This window comes from Hipposideros armiger, unplaced genomic scaffold, assembly GCF_001890085.2.
Source record: "Hipposideros armiger isolate ML-2016 unplaced genomic scaffold, ASM189008v1 scaffold_18, whole genome shotgun sequence".
NCBI classification, from domain to species: Eukaryota; Metazoa; Chordata; class Mammalia; order Chiroptera; family Hipposideridae; genus Hipposideros; species Hipposideros armiger.
In genome coordinates this window covers 3,988,392-4,000,382 of record NW_017731368.1, presented here as the reverse complement: position 1 = coordinate 4,000,382, position 11,991 = coordinate 3,988,392, and the positions used below count along the sequence as shown (strand labels likewise).

General features: G+C 44.9%; 1 protein-coding gene across 1 annotated transcript in view; it reads right to left on the bottom strand.

Annotated features, from left to right (window-relative positions):
* Positions 1-10,088, bottom strand: part of SLC6A20 (solute carrier family 6 member 20) — a 35,952-nt gene extending 25,864 nt beyond the window's left edge. The window contains exon 1 of the mRNA XM_019632959.1: positions 9,845-10,088. Coding sequence (XP_019488504.1) covers positions 9,845-9,965 — 121 coding nt within the window. The 5' untranslated portion in view covers positions 9,966-10,088. The remainder of the gene's footprint in view (positions 1-9,844) is intronic.
* Between the last annotated feature and the right edge of the window lie 1,903 nt (positions 10,089-11,991).

Genomic DNA, 11,991 nt, shown 5'->3' with positions numbered 1-11,991 from the left:
AAAAAAAAAAAAAAGAAATGCCGACAATAGCAAGTGCTGACAAAGATTTGGAGAACCCCTGTCCATCGCTGGTGGAAATGTAAAATGGTGCAGCCTCCCTGGAAAGCAGTCTGGCAGCTTCTTAAGAGCTTAAGCATACACTTACTCTATGACCCATCAAGTGTAGCCCTAGGTATTTACCCTCGAGAGATGAATACTTATATTCACACAAAAAAACCTATACACGGATGTTGATAGCAGCTCTATGCACAGTTGTCAAAAACTGGGAACAACCTATCCTTCAATGGGTGAAGGGATAATTAATGCTGGTACATCCACCCAATGGAAAACCGCTCAGCCATAAGAAGAAACAAACTACTGATACTCCCAACAACATGAGAGAATCTCAAAAGCAATACACTAAGTGAAAGATGCCAGAATCAAAAGGCTACACACTGGGGGCCTCCACTTATATGACCGTCTGGAGAAGGCAACACTATACGGACAGAAAACAGACCTGTGGTTGCCGGGGGCTGGGAGTAGGGAGGGATTGGCCACAAAAGGCATGATTGTGGTGAGGTTAATACAACTGCATGCATTTGTCAGCACTCAAAGAACTGGACACCAAAAAAGTGAATTTTTCTGCATGTAAATGTATCGCAATAAACAAAAAATTTGTTTTGCGATCAGTTTTGAAAACGAGTGCACTAACCAACCACCCTCTTCCAACAGGACTGTTCCCCAGGCTCCTTTTAAGTAAAAATTCTGACACGGGCTCTCCATGAGGAGACCCTGGCATCAGACAGAGGCAGATAGACAGAGGCCTGAAAAAGGGTTTGTTTGCTCCCATGTATCTTGATGGGGTGTACCGTGGGAGATTAAGCACAGCCACATTCTCGCAGCTGCTCCCGTGAAAGGTGGAGTCCATTTCCTCACCTGTGAATCTGGGCTGGCCTTGGACTTGCTTTGTGTAATAAGATGAGGGAAAAGGATGCCAGGCTGGTTCCAGAGCCCAGGCCTCAGGACACCGTGCAACTTTGCCTTCATCTCTTGGAAGGCGGCCCGGAGACCACCCTGTACAGAAGCCGGTCCAGGCTGCCTGGGACAGAGGGGCCACGTGGAGGGGAACCAAGGGCCCTACCAGCTCAGCACCAACTGCCAACCTACGATGGGCCTTCCAGTCCGGCCAACCTGCCACTGAATGTCGCCACATGAGCCAGGCCCGATGAAACCAGTACAGAAATGTGCAACCCACCCACAGAACCGTGAGAATAACGATCAATAATTGTTGTTTCAGCCACTACCTTTTTTTTTGCTTCTCAATGCTTTTGTGTGTATTTCCTGAAAACACGGACATTCTCTCACATAATTCCAGTGCAATGAGCAAAATCAACCAATTAACCCTGATACGGGACTATTATTATTTTATCTACAAACGTTACTGGAATTTTACCAATTATCCCACCGACGTCCTTTTTTCTGGTCTCAGATCCAGCTCACAACCATGCATGTCACCTCTGCCATGCCTTGTCAGTCTCCCTTAATCGGGGACAGCCACTCACTCTTTCCTTGTCTTTCATGACCTTGACACGCGGGAGAGTACGAGCCAGTTATTTTGTGGAATGTCCCTCATTTTGGGTCTTGGCAGGGACACTGAAGCGATCAGAGGCACATGATTGTTGATCTGCGCCCTTCTCGGCCATGTTAACTTCGCTAATTTGGTTAAGGTGGCATCTGCAAGGCTTCTCCTCTGAAAGCTCCGATCTCCCCCTTTGAAATGATTAACGATCTTGGACGGGGATAGTTTGAAACAGGGTCACCATCCCATCTCTCCTCGGACCTTTGCCCACTAGTTTTCACATCCATTGATGATTCTTGCCCGAAACAATTATTACTATGTTGGTTGCCAGACGATTTTCTAATTCCATCATTCTAAATCCTTAGGCTTTCAAGTGCTCTGTCATGCAGAAATAGATGGCAGAGGCACCCATCCAGCCCCATGTGCAGCCTGCATTGCCCTGGGTGAGTGGGATGTTTAGACTCACGGATTTTTTCAGAGGGTGTAAAGCCAGCTCTTAGCCTGGTTAATTCTTACTCATCACCACCTCCCCAGCACCCGCCATTACCTCTTGACCACAGTCTCCTCTGTGCTGGTCAGCTGTGTCCACCCTACAGCTGTCCCCCAACAATTTACTCTCAGGTCATGTCACCCTCTGCCTCCCTCACCTTCTACCCTCCCACCTGGTCAAAACCCTCTTTGGCTTCTCCTTACACCTAGAAGGACATCACATGCCCTCCGTGGCCTCTGAGGCTCCAGGAACAGGGCTCCTGTCTGAATCGCCGAGCTGCTCGCCTTCCTCACTCCATCACAGTCACATGACCCTTCCCGCTGGTCCAGCCTCTGCACGCTTGCCCTTGCTGTTCTCTGCCTGGACTGCTTTCTTCCTTCTTTCCAATCTCCGCCACACCCAACGTCCTCAGAGTGGCCTGCCTGGTCAGCCTTAATGAAGACAGCTCCCATGCCAGGGCACCCTTCTGACTTCTTACCCTGCTGGATTTTCCTTCAGAGCAGTTGCCCACGTGAAATTATGTGGCAATTTAGTTGTCTGCTTGGTGTCCTTCTTGGGTAAGACGCACATTGGGCACGTCTATATCGGCCCGCACCTCCCTCAGAAAGAAGGCGTTAGACCTACAATCGCTGTAGATCAAAATAAAAGGAGCGGTCTGAGGTAGCAGAGCAAATGCCTTCCTCTGAAACAGATTTGCTGCAAGAAACAGAAGGAATTTGTAGAACGTGTCTAGTACATGATCTCTAAGAGTTCAGAGGACACTGTGTTTATACACTAGCATCAGGCAATGATGAAGATAGGGCAATTCAAGAAGGAAAATAATTAAATGGAGACAAAAACAATGCGAAGGTTAATGTAAAGCCAATGGAGGCAAAGTGAAAATGTATGTACATGTAACCTTGAGAAATTATCCTGCAGCCCAGAGGAAAAGGGTATAAAGAAGTGAAATTAGAAGAGAAGAAATGCGGCATGGATAGCAAACCTGAGAATTTTCTATCTGTAATAAGAACGAAGGAGAAGAGGACACCACATATACACAGCAGCTGGGACATACGAGTAACACAGTAACAGAGCCTATGAGACATTTCCCAGATATGTCACTGACAGGGCTCACTAGTCCTAGGTGAAAGCCATGTAGCCCTGATTAACACCTAGACATAGAGCTCACAAATTTTTAAGGTAAAAATTTTTTTTCCCTGCCCTACCTAAAATTTTCATATAATATCATATAAACTTACAGACTATCTTATATAGGATACCCAAGAACTAATAAAAAATAAATCTGGCTGCAGAATTCTCCTTTGCAAAACTAAAAATCTGAAAAATCTTCACAGAACAGAATAACATCTATAGAGTTTTTTGTTTTTTTTATGTTTTTGTTTTGTAGTTTGTGGGGGAGTGAGGAAAAATAAAATTCTTTGTTGTGTATGCCAAGGACATGTTGGAGTGGTCTGTTACCTCAGCTTTATCTAGCAAAATCTGACTAATTAAAAGATGGATGCAAAGATCCTCTAAAAATAAAAATAACATTAATAAAACATTTTTTACTTCAATAAATTAAATTAAATGTAAAATTTTATTCATAAATCCATGACTTTACTAAGCTATAATAAAAACGACTAGGTTCTGCTCCAGAATTTAACAATTTAACAGTTAAGTATGAAAATTATTGATCTAGTATAGCAATAGATACAATAAAAAACCCAAAAATGATGACCATGTAAATTGACCATAAAAATCCATTTGATTAAATCGAAAAGCTTTCAAAATAGAAATAGTTGGTAAACCTGGATTGAAACATACATCATTAATGTGATAAAAATTATTTCAGTAGTGAATTTTTTACAGTTTTAATGTTAAAGAACAATTTAAGATGCCTCTTCTCACTGCTGTTTTCAACATTGTTCTGGAAATTCTAGCCAATACCTTAAGGCAAAAAAGTGTAATAATAATTTTAACTTTTGAAAAGTAGGAGAATAAATTATGTCACACATTTAGGGAACTGGCTGGAACATAACTGGAATGAACAATAATAAAAGTATGATTATTATAGTCACAGGATAGAAAATGAACCTACATTAACCATTTTTATTTATACAGCAACAATAACATATTAGTTTACTGAATGAAACAAATGATCCTATTTACAATATTTGCAAAAATACAAATTGTGTAGGTCTAAATAAATATATAGGTGGCTACTTTAAAAAATTATATATACGCATTTAAAAAATTGACTGGAATATTTAAAAATCTAAAGCAGTATTATAATCCAATTTAGAAATGAACTCCTACGAACATACAGGTGTGCTATTTTCACAAATGTCTTCTTGCTAAAGAAAAAATTATTTTTATGTTGAACTATGGCCCTGCTTCATTCATCCTTCTTCTACAAATCAATAACTCCTTGTAATTGCTCTTGGTCCTCCTACAGTCATTTCATCATTGGCATAGTCGCATCCTTAAAAATAAGGCTTTCTGCTGGACTGAGGAAGTGAGCTAACCTTGAACAGCCATCCTGTGCCAGGGAATTTACATGGTCTCATTTAATCCTTACCCTGTTCCAGGAAAGTAAGCAATACTATCCCCATTTCACTTTTGAAAATGTGCCAAGCTCTCTTTTCTAGATTTTTTTTTTTTATGTTCCTGAAATAGACTGTTCCTTCAACAGAATTATTTCGGACAAATGGAGTGTTTCTGTACACCACAAGTCTAGGCAAGACGAAGACATTTCGTTACGTCACTTAATTCTGCCAGTGGATAAAATTTTTCATTTATACATCACTAACTGTTTATTACTTAGTTAATATTACTCAAATTAATTTATTTCAAAATTACTTATAATTTTAAAAAAACCCATATTTAAGTCTGTTCTAAATACTGACATTTCTTTTTTATAAGGGTATTCATAGTTCATTTAGGGCTTGAGCACCTCATCAACTTATGACAAACTGCTATCTCTGTGACCATATACATACCTGGATCTATCTATCTATCTATACAATACCTATAAATACCTGTACATCCATATTTATGTTTCTGTGTATTTATCTCTAGATTGCTCTAGATCAAATAAGTACATTTTTATTTAAAAATTTAAATTAACTACTAGCAGACTAAAAATAGGATTTGTACCTTCAAAATCATTTGAGGGGAAAAAAGCAAAGGAAATACACTTCATATTGTAAAAGATCAAAATAAAACCCAACAACAACAACTACAAGAAACAGCAAGGCAATGCAAACATCATGAAAAATAACAGCAAACATGACATGACACTAAATATAAATGGAGCAAATTCTTCCACTCAAAGATAATAATCATTTGGGTTATAATAGTGTAAAACTGTAAATGACTTAAAGTTCCACATAAAAGAATGAGTAAATAAGTTATATCTGTAAAGGGAATATTATAGAGCTAAGTTCATATTTTCAAGTAATAGTAAATGACCTTGGAACTGATAATAGGTTAAGTAAAAAAAAAAGCAAGACACTAATTACATATAAAAGATGGTTCTAATTTTTTAAAGCCAAAAAATGTGTTAACAATCATGATCCCTGGGTGCTGGAATTTGGGGTGATTTTGTATTTTATTTCTTTGTTGTACTGTTTAATTTGTATTTATTTCCTACCATGAAGATGTATTACATTGATAACCCCCCAAACACACACAAATACGTTATTCTACAGCATGATGCTACTTATTTTCCTAATGATCACTGCTAGCACCTTATCTGTTTGCTACACTCAAGAATCTCACTAGAAGAGAAATTTCTCCTGTATGAACTTCATCTCTGCAAGTCCTCGCATCTTGCTCTATCTCTCTGAGACCCACAAAGAGACAACTCAGTCAGCCACTGTCAGGGGAAGGTTTACTCAGGCTTCCAAACTCCACTTCTCCATCCACTTATATACCTTTGTCCTCTACAAAGCTCAGTCCCAGGCTGGGTGCTGGCCTGAAGGGCTAGGGCTCTAGTGGTGTGCTGGGGCTCGCTCACAGTAGCTCACAAGAGCTAGCTGTGCACATCTCTTCCCAAGCCCACACCCTGGGACATGACTTCGCTAGTCTGAAATGGGCCGTGGTGGGAGTATTTACACCACAGTAATCAGCAAATGCTACAAATTAGGTCCTGTGTCTCCACCAAAAGCCAGTTGTTCAACACTTACCAGCACCCCGCCACCTGGTTCCTAGCAGCTGGTGGCCCGGGAGGGGGGCTTCCTCCTACACGTGGTCCATGGACCAGCAGCTTTGATGGACATCACTTAGGAGCTTGTCAGAAATGCAGACTCCTGCCCTCCCCCAGATACCTGAATCAGAATCGCTGGAGGTGGGGCCCAGCAGTTTACCAAGATCCGAAGCACCAGAGAGGAGCAGAAGGGGCTTTGAGGCCTTAGTGTCACTGTCCTACAGCATAGTCAGGGGTCCTTTGATATTCCCTTCTTTATGGTTTCAATATCACCTACAGAAAACTTAGGAGGAAAAAATCCATATTTCCACCAGCCACACAAATGTTCTCATTTCTCCATGTTTCTTTCATGATTTGAGTATGTGCTTCTATACAACTCAGTGGCTGGCACATTTAATTTCTACATGTTAGTTCCTACATAGCATATTTGTGTCCTGACTTCTTCCTGAACGACTTGGACTTTGACGTGATAGCCAAGACCTGATGACTTTTTCAAGAAGAAATTTTGTGCAGTTTCTTTGGCTGCCTTTTCCCGCCCCCTGCCTCGCACCAGCATGCTGGACAGAGGTGGTTGGTACCTGGCATGTAATCTGCAGAATTAACATTCCTTGTGCGGGGCCTGGCACGAGAGCGGGAAAGAAACAAGCCTCCCTGATCACCAGCAGAGCCTCGTGGAAAGGAGCACAAGCATCTAATCCGTTTTATTCTGGGAAGTATTTTGGCAGAGCGTGGCTCTGCAGTTTATCAACAAGCTCTTTGTTGGCTGGGGGAGTGGGAGGATCACAGCTCTGTTTAGAAGGAAGTTACACGCCCATAAACAGTTATGGAGCCTTTTGTGATGTGGTTGGTTTACCCTTTAGCTTTAGGTAAAAAGTGGATCTGTAAACTCCCTGGGTTTGGAGGAACATTAATCACTTATTAATAGGCGATACGACTGGTGGTGAAAAGCTCAAGAAAACCACAGGCTTTCCCCCTCTCAGGTACCCTGCGACTTTTCAGAACAGACCTGGCTCATTCATCCAACAAATATTTATCAGCGCCTCCTCTGACCCTGCCAAGTCACCGAGGTGGGGCTCGTGGGACAGAGAAACTCTGGAAAAGGTGCCGTCCCGACCAGGCGCTCTGGCTTGGCCTGACAGGCAGCGGGGACAGTCAGGGAGAGCAACCGAGGAACAGTAGTAGCCTTGGGGGAGCCTTGAGGGAGGAGAAGGAGTGAGTGCTCCAGGCTAACAGCAGCTTCCCAGGGGAGGAAATAAAAAAAGTGAGATCCACCAAATGACATTCTACCTGTGCAAAGTGTGCAGGCAGAGAGCAAGTGCTCACTGACAAAGACTTGTTCAGAATAGTTGTGTCTGTGTTTTGGTGGGGGGAGGGGCTGCTGGAAGACGATGAATGGTAGGAAATGAGGCAGAAATAGGGCCAGGTGTTAGTTGGCCAAGTCCTCACTGTGCCAGGATAAACGAACGGCTTGGTCATTATTCTGTAGACACTTTATGCCTGAGACGGAGCCATCTACCCAACCAATATCCATCTACCTCCCATCCATCCATCCATCCATCCATCCAACCATCCATCATCTCCCCAGTATCCATTCACTTGTCAACCCTCATCCATCCATCTGTCTGACCACCAATCAGCCTAAGTATACTCTGTATCAGGCAGAAAATTTCTTCTTTCCTTTTCCTGGATCCTGAAGGTCTCACGGTTTCCCCAGCAACTATATTTACTGTACTTCTCCGCCTTACCTGTGCCCACCTGTGGACTACTCAGGTGATGGTGTTGTTAGAAACAAGGAAGGAAATAGTCACATCACAGCAAGGCTCACCTGGCCCGATGTTTGGGAAAGAACGAATGTATCACCAGTAGGTGTGCTGAGCACAGAATGACAAGGAAATCTCATCCTGACAGTTATTCCAAAAAAGTTATGAAACTGTTAGAGCATATGGCAACACACGCCCTTCACATAATTATGATGTATTTGTGCCCTTAACATAAAAAAAAACCAAACCCTCAGAATTAGGAATTCATTATTTAAAAAAAACAAACAAACCTGTGGATTAACCTTTTTGTCTTTTTTTTTTTTTAACTAGTGGGGGTAAGGGGAAGGGGAGCAGTGTTTTAGGTCTTAGTCTTCTTAAATGGGTCAAATTTTGTAAATACTTTGGTCTAACATCTTTCATTGCTCTTTACGGTGAAAAAAACATGTATACCATTCATGTACGAGTAGAAGACATTTAGACACCCTTCTTTATCTCTCTCTCTCCCTCTCCCTCTCTCTCTTGCTCTCGCTCTTGCTCTCTCTCTCTCTCTCTCTCTCTCACTTTCTCTCTTTCTCTCGCTCTCGCTCTCTCGCTCTCTCTCTCTCTCTCTCTCACACACACACACACACACACACACACACACACTCCCCTCCCCCCCCACACAAACTATTATACAAGGTAAACAAAAATCACCCAGAGGTAACTATTGCTAACACTGTGGTATATTGTCTTGTCTCTGCATATTTTAAGACATAATTGAGATCACCCATTTTATACAGCATGTCGACACTGACTTCCCCTCCCTCCGTTTAATGTATGAAATGAGAAAATACTTTTTGAAAACACCATCTGAATGGCTGCGCAGAACACCAGAGCAAGGATGCTCCCTATTTATGAACCAATCCCCTTTAGTTGAGGGCTTAGGAAGTTTCCAATGTTTTGCTCTGATTAAAAGACGGAGAGCGTCCTTCTGTCGTCTACCTCCTGTCAGACCTCTCATTATTTCCTGTAAGTAGAATTCTGGAAATGGAACAACTGAGAAAAATATTTCTTTCAATGCCGAGACTTCAATCCCTATTGCCACACTGCCTTCCAAAACGGCACTTGGCCTTCTGGGGACTCTTTGGTATGTCACAGGTGTCCCCAGTCCTCTGAATGTTAAGGGAATGTAGTATGCGTTTCTGTCTATCTAGTGAGCGTGCTGTGATGCTTCAGAGGGAAAATTTGTTAAAAAAAAAAAAAAGCAGAAATAGAATGATTTGCCTTCCTGCCTTCTGTGGTCTAAACCCAAACCAATCTTTCTATAAAAAGTCTAAAGAAATAGCTAAGATCCTTCTATCCTGAGTTTCAAATCGTGCTGCCAGGAATATAAGTTTCTGATCCGAAAGTAGTATAACGAGTTTCTGTTGAACAAGACACTTTCCTGCTCAACTGTGACAAAAGCGTAAGGCTTACTTGCTAGACGTCAGACCATTGCCACTTCTCCTCCCCGAGGGTAGGAAAATAGTGTCCCCAGCGCTTCTTAGAGGGGCCGCCTGCCAACGAGGGCGTGGTGGGAGGCTGGGGCGCCCCTGAAACGGGGTTGGGGGTTGCAGAGGGCTCCGGAGGGCGGCTTGGGATAAGCGCTCCGGCTGTGGCCTGTGATGCCCTGGGTCCGGTTCCCGGCTCTGTAACTTTGGGCCATCACTGACGCTCTCTGAGCCTCGGTTGATTGGTCTGGAATACGGGGTGTATCCCAGCGCGCACCCCAGGCGCGCTGGGACTGAATGGCATTCTGCACGGAGAGCGCCGGCGACAGGCGCAGACGCGGGGCGGGAGCCGGGGCCGCGCGCCCGGGCGCCCGCACTCACCTCCACCGTACATCTGGCACAGGTAGGGGAAGCGCCACACGTTGCCCAGGCCCACGGCGTACGAGATGCAGGCGAACACGAACTGCAGCGGGTTGGCCCACAGCGGCCGCGCTTTCTCCATGGCCCCGGAGCTCGCGCGCTCGCGTCCCGCGGGGGCGCCGGCTGCGCTGTGTGGGTGCCCCGCCGCCAGGCGCGCGCCGTCCCGCCCCGGCTCGGCCTGGGGGTGGCCCCGCGCCTCCGCCGCGGCCGCTCGCCCGCTTTTTAATTGCTAATCTCATTAACGGCGCGCCTGTCGGAGGGGCGAGGCTGGTAAATGGATGACGGCGGCGAGCCCCACCCCACCTGGCAGCCGCGGGCCGGAAGGCGCCCGAGATTGTGGGGTGCAGGGCGGCGCCAGGGTCCTTCCAGCACCACGTCGGGGCCTGGGTGTCGGCGAGCTGTGGCGCTCCTTGGAGTGGCCGGGCTCCCTCAACCCATTATTGATTGAGTGCCTACTGTGTGCCAGGCTTTGTCTGGAGACAGGGCTGTAAACACCACAAACACCCTCAACCTTCCTGGAGCTGACCTTGTGGTAGAGGGACACACTTTAGAATTGGACTGGATAAAATGCCCCATTTTCAGCTATTTTTTGACCCACGGAACGGGCAATTTCATATGGTTCATCGTAGTCCAAATGTAAGGCGCATGAAAAGCAAGTAAGGCAAAGCAAAGGGGTTGGCAGCTCCAGGGGTGGACCGGGTTGGTCAGGGAGGGCTTCCCAGAGGAGGACACATGACATATGCTCAGAGACAGGAAGGAAGCCAAGGACGCCCTTCCCCATGTGGAAGAAGAATGATTCAGGCAGCCCTGTTTCAGTCATCCACTCAGCAGACGGGCCCTGTGTGCCTACTGTGTGCAGGGCAGGGAAGTCTGGCTCTGTAATTCCCCGGGGGAGGCCAGGAATCGGGTTTTGAATAATTGCTGTGGGGGAGATTCTGATTCATTAGGCTCAGGTTGGGGTCTAAGAAACCTCATATTTCTACCAGTCTTGCAAGGTAACTTGGTTCAAGTTGGTCACTAGACAGGCTAAGCCTGGTGCTTTGGAGTAATGCAGGATGTGGCTTGAATCTCAGCCTCTTACACTGACTTAACTGTGTGACCTGTTTCCTCATCTGTAATGGGAACAAACATTTCCCCCCTCCCAAGGACTCTTGAGAATTAATTAATAGCTTACTATGTACTATGTGGCACATAGTACGTGCTCAGTAAAGATGCCATTATTTTAAGTCCCCAATAGACTGAATGAATGCATGGGTAACAAACTAAGTTAATATTTGACCAGTGCCTGGTACATAGTAAGAGCTAAGAAAATGCTTGGTAAGTAGATAAATAAATTTTAAAAGAAACAAAGTCGAGTTGCTTGTGGTGTTGCTTCAACTCTTACTTGAAGCCAAAAGGAAATCACCACTCTGGGACAGTCCCTAGTTGGGCTTTCCCCGAAGTTCCTGCTTGGCTGGTGGCAGAGGAAAAAGGGAGGTGCGGTGAGGAAGGTGGAAGCTCCTGAAACATACTGCCTGACCTTGACCTTTTTACTTTCAAAAGGCAAAGCAGAAAGAGTCCACAATCCAGCAGGAGAAACTATTTTATTTTTCTTTAAGATTTTATTGGGGAATTGGGGAAGGGGAACAGACAAGTTGCTGTCCTTTTGTTCTTCAGTCTAGTTGTGGAGGACATGGCTTCACTGGCCCATGTTGGTATTATCATTGCGCTCTTCCCAGGTGAAGCAGTCACTCACTGGCCATTGGACGGCCGCTTCCGGCAGCTCACGGTAGCTCATAAAAGCTCACACCAGCTGTGGCCAGCCCCACCGACGCCAGCTACTCACAGCAGCCCAGCTCCAGGTCGAGCTGCCATTCACCATCTTAGCTGTAGCGGGCACAGCGTCACTGGCCTTCATGTAGGATCTGAACCCGGGCCCTGCTGCTCAGAGCTGGTGTCCCAAGTCAACACTTAACCAACACGCCACTCGGCTGGCCCAGGAGAAACTATTTTGATTTTTAAACTTTAGATTCTAGAGTTTTCCCCCTACCCTTTGTCTTCTTCCTAAATTAGGAACCCACCATCCTGGTTTTCATTGCCATAGGTTAGTTTCAGCTGCTCTGAGCTTT